Consider the following 15,908-nt stretch of genomic DNA (forward strand, 5'->3'; position numbering starts at 1 on the left):
GGGCCACAGTGGGTCCGGCCTGTAGGGTGGGGGTGGTAGCTTGGCAGCTCCAGAGGCACAGGACAGGGGCTCCCGGGCAGGCTGGCCAGGGCAGTGCCATTCTGGGACGCCGGAGAGACAACACTAAGGAGGGACCTGAGGGGACGCCTGTCTGGGCTGGGAGCCTGCGTGGTCCTCGGCTTCTGTATCCCAGAGACACCAGCGGCAGGACTCCAGGCCCTTCCTCCGCCCAGACCAGACCTGGAGCTGGCACTGGGGGAGCCCAGGGCTCCTCGGGCACCTTGCTCTATGCGCAGAGGGCGAGGCTGAGGCGCAGAGAGAGGCCACCGAGACCTGTGGAGGCCTCCCCCGGCCAGCTGGGGTGGTCCAGGCTCCTGACCTCCAGCAGCACCCAAGACAGGGGGAAGAGGACGTTAAGAAAAGGCACCGGGACACTCAGTGCCTAGTGTTTGCTCTTTCACAGTAAAAGAAAAAAATGGACGGGGTAAAGCCCACCTTTCATTTCTCATTTGAATGTTTTTTTACAACACCATGTATCCTGTGTGTATGTGTGTGTGTGTGGGGGGGTGCCGGGGACTGAACCCAGGGCCTTGTGCATGCGAGGCAACCACTCTACTGAGCTGTTCCCCAGCACCTGCACCATGTATCATTGTTTTTGTATTTAAAAAAAAAAAAAGGTTTATTTATTTCTGCTATCAAAGAACAGAATTATGACAGTGTGATTTAACAATCCTAATTGGCTTCATTTTAAATTTTAAAATCAGGTAACACTTCATTCCATAAAACAGAATCAGTTTTCCTATGAGCCAAGCACTCATCAAAAATAATTTGATGAGTGAACATCCGATTATTTATCTTGCTTACACAAAATAAGGACAAGGGAACTTCATGATTTCTCCAGTTGAGAATGGCTCTTCTCCTTCTGATCCAGATTTCTCTTGGAGGACCAGATGTGTCAGCTTGGTTTGATTGACTCCATGTTTTGTTTTGTTTTTTCCCCCTGGAATATTGTCTCTGTTGAAAACTGGCTTCACAAAGAACGTGGCAGCAGGAAAATTTCAGAATCCAAACCTTAAAAATAAGTCTCGGGCAGTGTGGGGTTATTTTCTGTCTCTGGGGGGGATCATCTGGTGTCAGAGGCCTGGGGACAGAAGCAAAGTCCCCAGCTGCCCATCTAGGAGATGTCACTCTCAGTAGCGTCTGGTGTCCTGACCTGTGTTTGCCCAGGATGACAGTGGATAAAGAGCAGCAGGTCACAGGGGCCCCCTGACCCTCTGGGAGACAGAGCTCTCCCTGGGCAGACCCCGGGGCTAAAGGTCAGCGGCCAGGGGAGAATCAACAACTGTCCCCGCCTGAGGTCCCTGAGGTCCTGGGGCAGGGATGCAGGAGGCAGCCATTGTCACAAGGCGTCCCTGTCCCCAGCCAGGCCGGGCACCTGGCTAAGCGAGGAGAAAGACAGTGTCCCTGCTCAGGGTCTGGCCCCTGCCCCTGGTCTCACTTCCTCCCCGGCACCTCCTGGAAGGGGAGGAAGTGACACCCAGGGGAAGGCTGGGAAGTGAGGCCACCGTCACATTCAAGTTCAGGGTGTAACAGCTCAGGCTGCCTCCCAACAGGCCCCATACTCAGCTCCCCTTCATGGGCCACATCCCTTCTAAGAGTCACGCCCTGCCCTTTATAAGCACAAGGACCCAGAAGTTCCAGGGACACGTCCATGTTTAGGCCCTCGGATCCGGAAGTTCCTCAGGCATCCATGTCTAGGTCCCCGGAACTCAGGCACATGTCCCGGTTTAAGCCCCAGGATCCGGAAGTTCGATGGGTGCACGTCTATATTTAGGCCCCCGGATCTGGAAGTTCCTCAGGTGCACGTCCATGTTTAGGCCGTAGCATCCAGAAGTGCCTCGGGTGCACGTCCATGTTTAGGCTCTAGGATCTGGAAGTTTCTCAGGCGTCCATATTTAGGCCACAGATCTCGAGGTTCCTCGGGTGCACATCCATGTTTAAGCCCCCTGGGTCCGGAAGTTCCTCAGGCATCCATGTTTAGGCTCTGGGATCCAGAAATGCTTCAGGCATCCATGTTTAGGCCCCCGGATCTGGAAGTTCTTCAGGTGCATGTCCATCTTTGGGCTCTCAGATCCGGAAGTTCCTCAGTCCTCCATGTTTAGGCCCCCGGATCCGAAAGTTCCTCGGGTGCACGTCCATGTTTAGGACCCTGGATCCAGCTGTTCTTGTATTTTTTAAACCTTTATTTTATTTATTTATTTTTATCTGGTGCTGAGGATCAAACCCAGTGCCTCCCAGTTGCTAGACAAGCACTTTACCATTAAGCTCCAGCTCCAGTCGACCATGTATGATATTTATTGTAATTTTTAAACATTCATTTTACCAATCTATCTATTTATTGAATTATTTAGTGGTAGGTGGACACAATATCTTTATTTATCTGTTTTTACGTGGTGCTGAGGATCGAACCCAGTGCCTAACAGGTGCAAGGCAGGCGCTCTACCACCGAGCTATAGCCCCAGCCGACCATGTGTCATTTTTACAAATGATCCTGGTCCAAGTTCCTCGTGCCTCTCATACATCTTGAAGCACTTAGAAGTTCACAGAAGTTAGCCATATGTTTTTTTTATATTTTCCCACTCACTTCCTAGTCACATTATATTTTGTGGGAAAAAAAAATTGTTACCAGGATTGAACCCAAGGGTGCTTAACTGCTGAGCCACATCCCCAGCTCTTTTTAGTTTTTGAGACAAGGTCTTTCTTGCTAAATTCCTTAAGGGTCTTGCTAGGTTGCTGAGGCTGGCTTTGAACTTGGAATCCTCCTGCCTCAGCCTCCTGAGCCACTGGGATGACAGGTGTGTGCCACCATGCCCAGCTCGTCTTGTGATTTCCAGGTACCAGATCTATAGACTTATCTGGATGATCTCATTTAATATCAAAACAGCCCTGTAAGGTAGATGCTGTTATTATCATGCCCTCGTCAGTGCTGACAACCAGAAATGTGCCCACGATATTCATTAAAGCCAAACATCCTCCTGCCCTAAGACTGGCATCCCACTCTGTCATAGATGCCCAAGAGAATGAAGACACAGATTGGTCAAAAGGCTTGTATAAGAACGTCCCTGGGCTGGGGATGTAGATCAGGTGTAGAGTGCTTGCCTAATGTGCGTGAGGCTCTGCGTTCAATCTGCAGAATTCCCAAGGGAAAAATATGTTTCCTTCCAGTCGCAGTAGTGTATGCTTGTAATCCTAGCAACTGGGGAGTCTAGGAAAGGAGGATTAAAGAAAGTTCGAGGCCGGTCTGGGCAACATAGTGAGACCCTCCTTCAAAATAAAAATTTGATAGTGCTGGGGAAGTAGCTCTGTGGTAGAACATCCCTGGGTTAAATCCCCGGCAATATTTATCAGCCAAAAGTCAAATGTTTATCAGCCAAACAGTGGTGTTTTCAAACAGTCTCATGGAGGAATATTACACAGTGATGAAAAAGAAAATACAACAACCAGAACGAGTGTCAGTCTTACAGGGAGGAGAAGCCAGGCACCTTACATTCCCATTTTTTTTGAAAAGCATGATAGGGGGTGTGGGAAAGTGGCTAAGTCTGAGAGAGGAGGGAGAAAATGTTCTGAGATGCTGGAAACAGGTCTCTTAACCTGGGTGTTGATTACAGGAGTGTGTGCACAAGCAAAATTGTTTCAACTTCATGCTTAAAAATAAGATTAATGTACTTGACAAAAAGAGAGAGGGAAGGAAGAAGGAGGAAAGGGAATGACAGAAGGAAGGAGAGAGAGACAGAGACAGACCTTGCTCCCAGCCCCGCTGTGTAGAAGCAGAGGCCCAGCTATCAATCCAGGTCAGACTTGTTGGATCCAGCAGATAGATTACCCAGGATTGTACCTGTTGTCCCTTCCCCAGACAGCCAGAGTTCACGGCTGGGTCACTTTGTCACCATGACCAAGAGCTTAACCAAGAATGCAGAGTGGCCTCCGTCACCTGTGCCTATGCTGCAGGCCTGGAGGGGGGCTGTGGCTTCAGAAAGCCCTGAGCTGAGTGCAAAAAGGCATGTCCAGAACTGTTATTTAATTTGGGAAAATGAACTTAGGACATGCTTATTGTTATCTCAACCCAAACCTCGGGATATCGGATATCCCCTTACTTTTCTTTTCTTTCTTTCTTTTTTTTTTTTTTTTTTGGTAGTGGGGATTGAACACAGGGGCACTCAACCACTGAGCCACTTCCCTAGCCCTTTTTTTGTAGTTTACTTATAGACAGAGTCTCACTGAGTTGCTTAGGGCCTCAATAAGTTGTGGAGGCTGGCCTCCAACTTGAGATCCTCCTGCCTCAGCCTTAGGGTGCACATCTGCGCCTGGCCCCTTATCTTTATCAGAATGAGGAATACTGATCTGGTTGAACCCATCCATTTTATAGTTAGGGAGACTGACAGAGAAAGAAGGAAAGAAACCAAATAAAGAAAGGGATATGTCCCAGGTCCCCCAGGGGTGTGGGGTCCACTCAGAGAGCCAGGGGAGAGCAAGCCCTCTCTACCACCCTCAAGTTCAGGGTTCATTGACCATCACAGCAGGAGGCCCCAGATCTTTGGAAGCAATCTCTGTTTATTTGACCAGTCAAAGGCCGTTTTGATCCACTTGCTGGCTTCTTGGTGAAAAACACAAACTCCTCACCTCCTGGGGCTCTGAAGGGCTCAGGCCAGGGCCAAGTCTTGGAGAATCCTCTATGGAAATCAGAACCCCAGGTTGGAGGAGGGGTTGAGGTCACAAGTTCTCTCTCTCTCTCTCTCTCTCTCTCTCTCTTTCATATGAAATTAGCTTTATTATAAATTTTCAAAGTATTACAGCACCCTCTGTTAGTTTATATAATGCAGAAGATATAAAGAAGATTGCAAGCTGGGTGCGGTGGGTCATGCTGTAATCCCGGGGCTCAGGAGGCTGAGGCAGGAGGATCACAAGTTCAAAGCCAGCCTCAGCATCTTGGCAATGTTGCAGAAACCTCGGTCCTTGTCCCCGATGCCCATCCAATAACAAGGACAGGGTTTTGAGAAAAAGGAAAAGGAAGTTCATTGCCTTGCTAGCAAAGAAGGAACACAGGTGACTCCTGTCTAAGAGGCTGTGATCCTGCCCATCAGCAGGAATAGGGAGCTTTTAAAGAGGTGAGTCAAAGGCTACATTCCGTGTGTTCTCTGTCTGGAGTGGTAATTCACATGTTAATTTGGGAGAGAGTCGTTTCTGAGATCTCCTGGTGCCATCCCCACAGTCTGGATGACTTTGTTCCTATGGTGGGTGGGTGCTCGGGGACAGATAAATCTTCCTAGGATGGGGAAGAAAGGTAATCCTGTTTCCCCTGAGATTATGGAGGGGGAGAGCGGAAGAGAAAGAAACATATCCATTTTAAAAATAAGCTACAAAGGCAGAGCAGAAGGGCTGTAGTCAAAGCATAAAGTGGACCCCGGTTACATTCCAATTTCTGCATTTCATTTCTATGGGGAAAAAATGGGCAACAACATCTCCAAACTGCTTCCTGATAAGAGGGGTCAAAGTTGGGGGAAGCAACCCAAAGTCCTTGTTCTCCAGTAGGTGAGACATGGACAGTTAAGGGCATTCAACATCAGAGCAGCCAGAGGTCCACAGTGGCAGATGGCCAGTGACTGGACAAGACATACATAGGGCAGGGATCATGCTAAGAATAAATAAGACAGCGAAGCATTACTTTTCTTGTAAACAGCACAAATGCAATTAGTATTTCAGCCCGTCTGTAAAAACCATGAGGACAGTAACTCATAATCATACCAGTGGAAAACAGGTCAAGTTTATCAATGTAGGAGGTTAGGAAGATCTGTAGGTCTGTGTGATCGGACTCAAATTAACTCAGGACAAACTTGAACTCTAGAGCTTTTGTGATCATTATTATTAGGCCGTCTCACACAAGAACCCTTCCTTTCTAGCCTCCAGCTTTATTTACTTTTGGTAGGGCTGACACAAGTGTACATCTTAAGTTGAATTTTAAAGAATCCTTTTCCTTTTCAATGTCCTCGTAGGACTGTGCTCAGGCTATGCTCTCCTGACAGGTATTTAAGTCTGAGTTGGTCAAAACTGACCTTGTTCCTATCTATTCTTAAGAGTCAGCTGAGATTCTTCAGAGATCATTCTTCTTGGGGACATACGTGAAGCCTCTTGGGTCCTTTTGCTTTCCTCTAGCAGTGGTGCTGTCTGCCAGGATGTGTCAGGGTCTCGCTGACCATATGTGGTTCCTCTTGGAAGCATCAGGGACATTTCCCTCTCCAGTGACCCTCTTCTTTGCAGAATGTGCACTGTTTGGCTTCCTGTTCTCTAGGGTCCTCTCAATCTCCTTGATCAGCAGATGGAGTGACTCACCAGAGTTGCAGGTCCAGAAAGGGGTCTGGTCATTCTCTGTGTGCTGGCTGACCTTAGAGGGCAAGGGCTGAAATGTTGGCTGCTTTTTCCTTGGCCCTTTTACTTCCTTGACTTTGGTCTGCCAATTTTTGGTTTGAAACACCAGCAAGCCAGTTTCACCAGTCTTAAAGAGGGAGTAACAGGTTATAACTTCCATGTCTATAATTTTACAGTTACCCCTTTCGTTTAATTGGGGTCATTGGGAGTGTGGAAGTCAGCATTATATAATATCTGTCCTGTAGGTGATGGCTCATTAGCTCAAATTAACTCAGGTCGTTTTTCCTTTAGAAGCAGAACCTCTGCAAAGCACTGACGGCAGCAGTTATAGAGATTACAAGGAAAATACAAAATGAAATTAACAGAGCAGAAACACATTGAGTTTGCGTGATAGCTATGAACCAAGAAAAATGACGTTTATATCTTGAACCTTCACTTAGTTATGTATGATATCCTCTGTTTAAGATCACAGTCATCTTTACAATGAAAGTCAACCTTTTGAACACAACTTTAAATGAGCTGAAGTCTAGCCTATTTTGGAGCCATTCAGACGTGGCGTAAGGTGAGAGGCAGAGCTTTATCTCAGGAAAGGTGGGCCCTTCACAAATACACAATACAACATTATATCTGAAACATGAATCAAAGAAAGGCTAAGAGAACTTTCAATTTTCTTTTTGTAAAAAAAGTGGCAAAAATTCTCCCACATTTTACAATGTCACCTTTAAACTGATCAGGCTCTCCTTATAATCTTCCAAAAATGCATTTAAATTCCAATTCCAGTGTGTGTGTGTGTGTGTGTGTGTGTGTGTGTGTGTATAATTTATTGATGGGTCACATTATTCAGCTATAAAACATCAAATGACATGACTAAATTACCAACCAAATTTGTTATTTCATGGTAGCAATAATCCCAGTTCTGCATGAGTTACCAAAATTCAAAGGACAGCCTTAAATCTCTTATACATTTAAGAAACAGTGTTAATGATCAGAAATTGACTTAGTCAAAGCAAACAGAAATAAGACAGGCTCAAGTGTCATGTGTGCCTGATGTCAACTCCCAGCTCCATCCGGCAGAGTCCTCAGGAGGTCAGCGGATCCTTTCTGGAAATCTCTTGTGCAGAATGGATGGGGATGGGAGCTCGACATCAGTTGAAAAAAATCAGATGAAAAATCATCACTGAAAAAAAATCAAATAACTAGAGCTTTTCTTCTATGGCTCAATTAAGAGGAAATGGTGATTGCCACCAGATGCAAATGTCAACTACTAAGTCATCCCTCGTCCAAAGGCACCCACCCCACAAAAGGTTGAGATTTTGACCGGAAATGCATTTAATTTAATTTAGAGAGATTGCTAAATCCACGACAGTGAGTCTCTCCACTCAGCAAAGCCTCTCCCTCTCTCCAAATATGTCTGCTTTTTCTTTGCTAGAGTTTTATAACTCTTCATGTTTCTCTCCCCAAAATGGGATCCTCTTTTCCTATGCTGTTTGCCGACCTGCGTTTTTACACTTAAAATTTAGCATTTTAAAACAATAGAGCCCCAGTGACTGGGGAGAGGCCGAGGCAGGAGGATTGCAAGTTTGAGGACAGCCCCAGAAAATTAAAGCGGCCTGAAGCAACCTGTCTGGAAATAACAACAAAAGGGCTGGGGATGTGGTTCAGTGGTTCAGCGACTCTGGGTTCAGTACCAGATACCATTAAAAAAAAAAAAAAAAAAAAAAAGCATTTACTATCCCATACATTTTCTGTGGGTCTGGAACCTGGAGCAACTTAGCCGAGTAGATTCTTCTCACTGTTTCTAGTAAGTTTTCAGTCAAGGTTGATCTGTGTCTGTGGTCTCTTCTAACAGCTGCTGGGGCTGGGATCTGCTCCCAAGGTGGATCACTCATATGGCTGGTAGATTAGTGCTGGTCATTGACAAGAGGCTTCAGTTCCTTGTCACACAACCTTCTCAGTGTCCTCATGATGTGGACACCCGGCTTCCCCCAAAGTGAGGGATCTCAGACAGAGCGAGATGGAAGCCACAGTATATTTCAGACTTAGCTCAGAGGTCTGGCCCTGTCCTGTGTGCGAGTTCACAGTGACTCTGCGGGTGGGTGCTATTTATTGTGGGAGGTGGCTCGTTCAGGGTCGTCAAGGAGGGCCATCTTTTGTAGGTACCCAAATATATCTGCCCAGTTCCTTCTTAGGGGACATGTCATCACTCCACCTTGCAAGTTGAGATTCTGAAGCCCAGAAAGTGTCATCAGGCTGCTTGCCGTCACTCAGCAAGTTAGAGGCAGAGGACAGTCTGGCCCAAGCCCTAGGACGACACCCCTACACAGGAGGAGCTTTCCTCCTCCTAGGGAAAACCCCAGAAACCAGGCTAAATTAGGGGGTAAGCAGAGGGAGGAAGGCTTCGGCCTACTCTGCTAGGAACCAGGGGCCCTTAGCCGCCTGGTTGCTGGTCTCTGTTGACCCACCCAGAGGCTTTGGCAAGGGTCCTGGTGTAGTGACCACCAAACCCATCCCTGGGCACTGTGAGCCAAATAGGCAAAGCTTTGAGTCCTCAGAAAACTATTCCCTGCACAAAGGGTACATCCAAACTCACCACTCAGCCTGGAAAGGGGGACATGTGCCTGGGCTCTGGAATTTGGTTGACCCAGGCTCGAATCCTACTTCTGAGCCTCAGTTTCTGCAGCCAAAGAAATGATCCCATTACATGTATCAGTGTCCTGTGGCTGCTGTGACAAAGTGGTACCAACCAGGTGGCTTACACAACAGATATTTATGTTCTCACAGTTCTAGAGCCTGAAAGTCCTAAATCATTCTGACTCCCGACAATGGGGTCTCTGCCGATGATCAAAGGAAAGTGAGATAGTTAGCAGGGGTCCTAGTTCATTACGACTGTGTCCCTAGGGAAAGGGAAACTAGACATAGAAACAGGGAAAGTATCTCCTCAAGCTGTTGGCGGGATTGGCTCCCATGGAGGACGGAGAATTCATTCCATACATCTCTCTCAGCTGCTGGCAATCTTGGATGTGCCTTGGCTTGGCTCGTGGCCACAGAACGTCTTCACAAGGCAGAAGGAAGAGATGTATGTAGCTCACAATTCTGGAGGTCCAGAGTCACGGAATGGCCCCATGTAGCCGCACTTGGCCACACCCCATTCTGATGGATGGCCTCATGGCGGGAGTTAGAGACCAGGGGGAGACTGTGGAGTGAGATGGGAAGTGGGTGGAGTGCATCTTGCTCTTTTGTAAGAACCCCCGTGTGAGAACTCACCAGGGTCCTACAAGCACTCATTCCACCTGGTTCCATCCTCAGCACCACATATAAATAAATAAATAAAGGTATAAAGAATGGGGCTGGGGATGTGGCTCAAGCGGTAGCGCTCGCCTGGCATGCGTGCGGCCCGGGTTCGATCCTCAGCACCACATACCAACAAAGATGTTGTGTCCGTCGAGAACTAAAAAATAAATATTAAAAATTCTCTCTCTCTCTCTCTCTCTCTCTCCCCCTCTCTCACTCTCTCTTTAAAAAAAAAAGGTATAAAGAAAAAGAACTAATACATCACTTAAAAAAAAAAAAAGGAACTAGAGTTCTCTTCCCTTCCCTCTTCCTAAACCATCCTGGGAAAAGATGATAACATTTTGCCCTAATTCTACTTTTTCTTATTTCATATGATTGTATTCTTCTGTAGCACTGGGGATGGAACCCAGGGATGTTCTACCACTGAGCTACATCTCCAACTCTTTTTATTTTTTATTTTGAGACAGGGCCTTGATAAACCGCCCTGGCTGGCCTTGAACTTGACATCCTCCTGCCTCAGACTCCTGAGTAGCTGGGATGGCAGACTTGCACCACTGTGCCTGACTCTTTGGCCTGAATTCTAAAGCAGCACAACATGGGTTTGCATAGTAACTCTACCACGCCCTCGTTCTGTGAACTTGGATGAGTGACCGTCTCTGGTCTCCATTCCCTCATCCGTGAAATGGGATCATCCAGGAAATGAGAATCACAACTGACAAGAAGTGACTGACATAGCTAATACTGCCCAACCCAGGGACGCCCAAGGCACAGACCAGGGGCCCCAACACCATCAGGGGCCAGGGAAGACTTCCTGGAGGAGGTGTCCCTGGAATACACCACATCCCACCGTACTTGAGAGTACCCAAACTCAATAACGTGCAATTTTTTTTTCAATATTTATTTTTTAGTTGTAGTTGGACACAATATCTTTATTTTATTTATTTTTATGTGGTGCTGAGGATCGAACCCAGGTCCTTGCGTGTGCTAGGTGAGTGCTCTACCGCTGAGCCACAACCCAGCCCTGTGCACCTTTCAATAGTTACACAACTGAACTGTGACTGCAAGAGTGAGGTCAAATGGGATTACACAAGTATTGGTAAAAAGAGTCACGAGGATGACGCCCCTCGGGAAGGGCTGGACGTAAAATAACTCCAGAGCCGCCTCTAGCAAGAGCCTCCTCCTCTGCAGGTTCCTTGGGACTCCACTGACTGTGGCCTGAGGGTTTTCACTTCTCCTTCCCACCCCATCTCTTATAGGTCACCGGAGTCAAGCTGCAGGCTGTTTGTTTGGTACTAGGGATTGAACCCAGGGGCGCTGGACCACTGAGCCACATCCCAGCCCTTTTTTATATTTTATTTAGAGCCTGGGTCTCACTGAGCTGAGGAGGGCCTGGATAAGTTGCTGAGGCTGGCTTGGATCCTCCTGCCTCAGCCTCCTGAGCTGCGGGGATGACAGGCATGCGCCACCCGGCGTGGCTACAGGTTATTTTCACAGAAGAGTTTAGCATGATCAAACTTTTAAATCAAGATGAATCAATAAAATTGTTATGGGAGACTGGTGAAAGGAAATTCTGTCTTTATTAAGAAAAAATTGTGGGGGTAGGCTGGGGTTGTGGCTCAGTGGTAGAGCGCTCGCCTAGCACGTGAAAGGCCTTGGGTTCTATTCTCAGCACCACATAAAAAACAAATAAATAAAATAAAGGTATTGTGTCTATATACAACTAAAAAAATAAAAAGAAAATTTGGTTCCTTATGGATTTTCTTTCATTCTTTTTTTTTTTAAAAAAATTTTTTGTAGTTGTGTATGGACAGCATACCTTTATTTGTTTATTTCTATGCGGTGCTAAGGATCAAACCCAGTGCCTCACACAAGCTAAGCAAGCGCTCGGCCACTGAGCTACAGCCCCAGCCCTTGCACTCATTTTTATATCCTAAAAAATTGCATTAAAACTTTATTTATCCTGCTGGGTGCAGTGGCACACGTCTGTAATTTCGGAAGTTTGAGGCAGGAGGATGGCGAGTTCAAAGTCAGCCTCAGCAACTTAGCAAGGCCCTAAGCAATTTAGTGAGACCCCAAATTTAATTCATTCTGATCACTGAGTTTTGGGGGCATCCCCTTCCGTTTTGCTCTGTGAGGACCGTGGGATGGTGGTGGAAGAGAGATGAATGTATCTTGATGGTGGAGCAGCTGTTGATCTGGCTGGGAGCAGACAAGGGCTATGAAGTCCAGGAAGGAACTCTACTGAGGGGCAGGGAGGGTTTGGGGCAAGAGTTGACTGTGGGAGAAAAGAGAGCTTCTCGCTGTAGGAGGAAGTGAGAAAAGGTGGGGCTCACCTCCAGAAAGACAGGGCCAAGCTGGAGGCCGTGAGAGGCAGGCAGGGCCAGGGCAGGGGCATTAGGACCTAGGGCCAAGGACAAATAGCAGGATCAGATCTAGGCAAGAGTTTCTTGGTAAGGAGGCCATGGCAAGGGGTCTTAAATGGTAGTCCCCAAACCAGAAGCATCATTGGACTTGCAAATTTTCCAGTCCTACCCACAACCTAGTGAATCAGAAACCCTGGAGGGTGGGGCCTGGGGTGTGTTTTCTCCAGGGGATTCTCTAACCCTCAAACTTGAAAACTAACATAAAGAAGACATAGAAGAAATAAATAAAGCATGAATGAACCCACATGCATTGTCACATGCAAATGCTTGGGCAGAGCTCCCTGGGGACAGGATGTGGGGAGGTCTCAGAAGCTTATGTCTATTTCTGATAATGTGCTGAGATTTGAGAAGACAGTCCCTTTTCTATGGAACTGTGTCCACAACGCGGCTTTATATCTGACCTTTGAAAATAAGTATTAAATCCACGTGGCCATCTGTCCACTAAGAGCGAGGACAGGTGTGTAGTGCTGGCTGCTCTAATGTGAGGGGCACTTTGGGCTGGGGTGTAGCCCAGTGGTAGAGTGCTGGCCTGGCATGCACAAGGCCTTGGGTTCCATGTCCAGTAACACAAACAACAAAACACTCCCTTTTCCCTAAAGGTGGCCCACTCTGGACAAAGCTTCCGAATGAGAAGTATTTCATTTGTTTCCTGCTACTGGAGATTTAATCAGGGCCAGTCGACCACTGAGCGACATTGTAAAAGGTCTGGTGAAACGTCGGAGGGAGAGACCACACAAGAGACTTACTCCATGCAATTGGCAAAAGGGGATTTGTTGGGGATCCATTCCAGCGCGCTGGGACTCTGTGCCCACTCAAGAAGGGAGAGCAGCCCAGAGCCCAGAGCAGAGTTCAAGTGGAGCTTAAGTACACTTTTTGGAGAGGGTGGGGGGGCTTTGCATACATCAGAGCAAATCATCATGAGGTGCGGGAAAATTGAACAACAACCCTGAGTCAGGATTAGTGCATACATTGGCGGGAACAATCAGGGCAGGAGTGATTGGTGCTCCTAGGTGGGGTACACATTCAAACTGATTGGTTTAGGTCCTGCAATGCCTACGTGCCAAGCAACTCGGAACCCTTAGCTATTAAACAACCAGAAAGTCAGTGGAAATATTTACTGGGCAGTTCCAGTATTGTCCTAACAGCTACAGGGATTACAGGTTTTGGGGGTAGCAGAGGGACTCTAACAATACCCAGTCTTTTACTTTTTAACCCAATCCCTGCACTTTGGAAACTTTAGGATGCCTGGTCTTTTACACTTTAACTCAGGCTCTGCGGCTTAGAATCAGCTTGGAAATTTTACCTTTACAACATCTCCAGCTCTTTATTCCTGATTGACAAGCCCCTTGAGATGGATAGTGCTGAGGCCTTGGCCCAGGGATTATGGAGGACTTGATGGATCGGGAACACCCAGTGGGTTTCTGGGTGGGCAAGGTGGAGCCATTTGCTACAGTGGGGAGCAGAACTGGAGGCCTGCCTTAGGAGGCCTAACACAGTGGTGTTGGGAGCGGGGTTCTGGGTGAAAGAGAAGCTTCCCATTATTATGTCCACCAGTACAATTTCCTTGGTGTCTGGCTCACATCCCTTTCCCTCTCTCCACCCCCACACTGCTCTCCCCAGGACTCACAGCAGCCTACTGCCGATGCGAGAGCCATCTTTCAAGAGTGGACTTGACTCTCACCACTCCTTCCTCTTCCCCCAGCAGGGCCTGAGCCTCTGGTTGACAACCCCTTTCCTGTTTCCTGTCTTTGTGAAGGGGCTCCGCAGGGTCCCTTGCCAGCGGGCTGTCTCCTCTCCCTCCACGTGTAAGCTCTTGCGCACAGTCAGGCCTTGGAGCATCTCTTCCTCGGGGAAGCTTTCTCCCACCCCACCCGCTTGTTCTCCAAGGATCTAGCTGGGTTTCTGGACACATAAAAGGAATCCATAGAACAAGATTAGCGAACCACTTTTTTAAAAAACGCCGCTGAGGCTCCAACCCAGGGGCTGCGCCTTGCTGGGGAAGCAGGCTACCTCAGATCTACACGGTCAACCCCAAGCAAACTCGTCTTGAAAATGCACTTAATAACCCGATGAACCCGTCAGATCTCCGACGACGCGCAGCCTACTCCACGGCACTTTCTGTGGCACCCTCCCCGGTGGGTTCAAGAAATAGTTCACAAATGAATGAAGGAACCCAGGAATTGCTGCAGAAGCGCAGGGCGCAGGGTCCCGGGGTCCCTTTCCTGGTCCCTGCACCGCCTCTCTCCCATGCATCCTGGCTGAGCGGTCCCCAGGCCTCAGTTTCCCCACCCGGGATTGTGCCACCAGGTCCCCAGGCCAGAGCGGGGGGGGCGCCAGGGAGCCGCGCGGCCGCTGGGGGCTTGTGCGTCTGGGGGACGTGACTGCCCAGCCCGAGCCTCCGGCCGCGCACGCGCGCCGCCGCGCCTCCCGCCCCGCCCGCTCCCCCGCCCGCGCACGAGGCCCGGCGCGCGCCGGCGCGGGGGGCGGGGGCGGGGGCGGCGGACGCCGAGGGCGAGGGGCGGGCCCGGCCCGGCTCGGCTCGGCCCGGCCGCCCGCGCGCGGCTCCTGCAGGCCCCGGGCCCGGCCCGGCGGCGGCGGCGGCGGCGGCGGCTCCAGCTCCAGGCCTCGCGCGCCGCAGCCATGGCCCTGGTGACCCTGCAGCGCTCGCCCACGCCCAGCGCCGCCTCCTCCTCAGCCAGCAACAGCGAGGTGAGCCCCGGGTCCGCCGCCCTGGCCGACTGGGGGGCAGCGTCGTCCCGGGCCTGGGCCGCGCGTGCGGGGCGGGGGGCGACGGCGCGGGGTCCCCGCGGGACCAGCCGGCCTGGAGAGCCAGTGCGGTGACCCCCGGCCTGGGGGCAGCTGTGCGGGGACCCGGTGTGCGCGAGTCGCCCGTCCTGAGATCTGTGACCCGTGGCAGCTCTAGGCCCGTTTCCCGTGTGCCTGGCTCTGTGTGTGTGAGACTGTGGGTGACTTTGGTCCTCGGCTGAGGACTGTGCAGGGGTTATGCTGTGGGAGCGAGGTCGCCAGTCCTGACCGAGCAAAGGTGTGAGATCTTGAACCTGACTGCACACCTCTCAGGTCTGGCTGTCTGTGGGACAGGGACTGAGTGCCCTGGGCGCTGTGCAGCTGAGACTGGATTTTCACCTTTCATCACGCCATTTAGGGCTGGGTGTTCATGTGCCTGGGTCCCCTTGCCTCGGCCCCTCTTAGGATTTGGTGGCTACATTCCCCGAGCTGAGGGTAGATGGCTGCACTGGGAGGGTTTTTGAGGGTATTTGTGTGCCCCGAGCTTATGTTTTGCTGACTCCTTGCTCTGGGGCAAATGGGGAAACTGGCACCCTGAGTCTGCAGGGTGGGAGCCCCAGCCTCTGAGCAGGTCACTCCTCTTCAGCTTCAATAGGCTGACCCTCTGGGTCCAGTCTCCACCACCCTCCCTTAGAGAACCCTTTAAAGGCCTCTCATCCAAATTCCTCTCCATGGCAAGGCTGAGCGTTGGCCTGCAGACCGAGCTGCTGGAGGAGGAGCCCCTTACTCTCTTTAGGGAAGGCCCAGGAAGTTGTCAGGCCGGCTCTCGGTGGGGGAAGTTGACTGGCTGTGTGAGTCTCTGTGAGACGGAAGGGAGGGGACTTGGCTGGGTCTCGCAGCCTTGTCTCCTGCGATGTAGCTTTTCAGCAGGGTTTTGCTGAGATTGGCAGGAACGTGTGCAGCCAGGCTGCGAGGTTGAGCCTCCACAGCCCACTCCTCTCCAAGGGCCGCCAGTGAGTTATCTCT

At 49.7% G+C, this 15,908-nt stretch overlaps 1 protein-coding gene across 9 annotated transcripts in view; it reads left to right on the forward strand.

Moving 5' to 3' along the window:
• The first annotated feature begins 14,666 nt into the window (after nucleotides 1-14,666).
• Ssh1 (slingshot protein phosphatase 1) overlaps nucleotides 14,667-15,908 on the forward strand; it is a 64,490-nt gene continuing 63,248 nt past the window's right edge. For 4 of the 9 annotated variants that reach the window (XR_013434662.1, XR_013434661.1, XM_078038964.1 and 1 more), the window contains exon 1: nucleotides 14,667-14,846. Coding sequence is in view for 1 of the 9 variants with exons in the window: in XM_078038959.1 (XP_077895085.1) it covers nucleotides 14,778-14,846 (69 nt within the window). In the remaining 8 variants the exon portion in view is untranslated. The remainder of the gene's footprint in view (nucleotides 14,847-15,908) is intronic. The other 5 variants (XM_078038959.1, XM_078038962.1, XM_078038960.1 and 2 more) reach the window with 5 other exon arrangements.

The sequence above is a fragment of the Ictidomys tridecemlineatus genome, chromosome 2 (assembly GCF_052094955.1).
Source record: "Ictidomys tridecemlineatus isolate mIctTri1 chromosome 2, mIctTri1.hap1, whole genome shotgun sequence".
In the NCBI taxonomy this organism is placed as follows: domain Eukaryota; kingdom Metazoa; phylum Chordata; class Mammalia; order Rodentia; family Sciuridae; genus Ictidomys; species Ictidomys tridecemlineatus.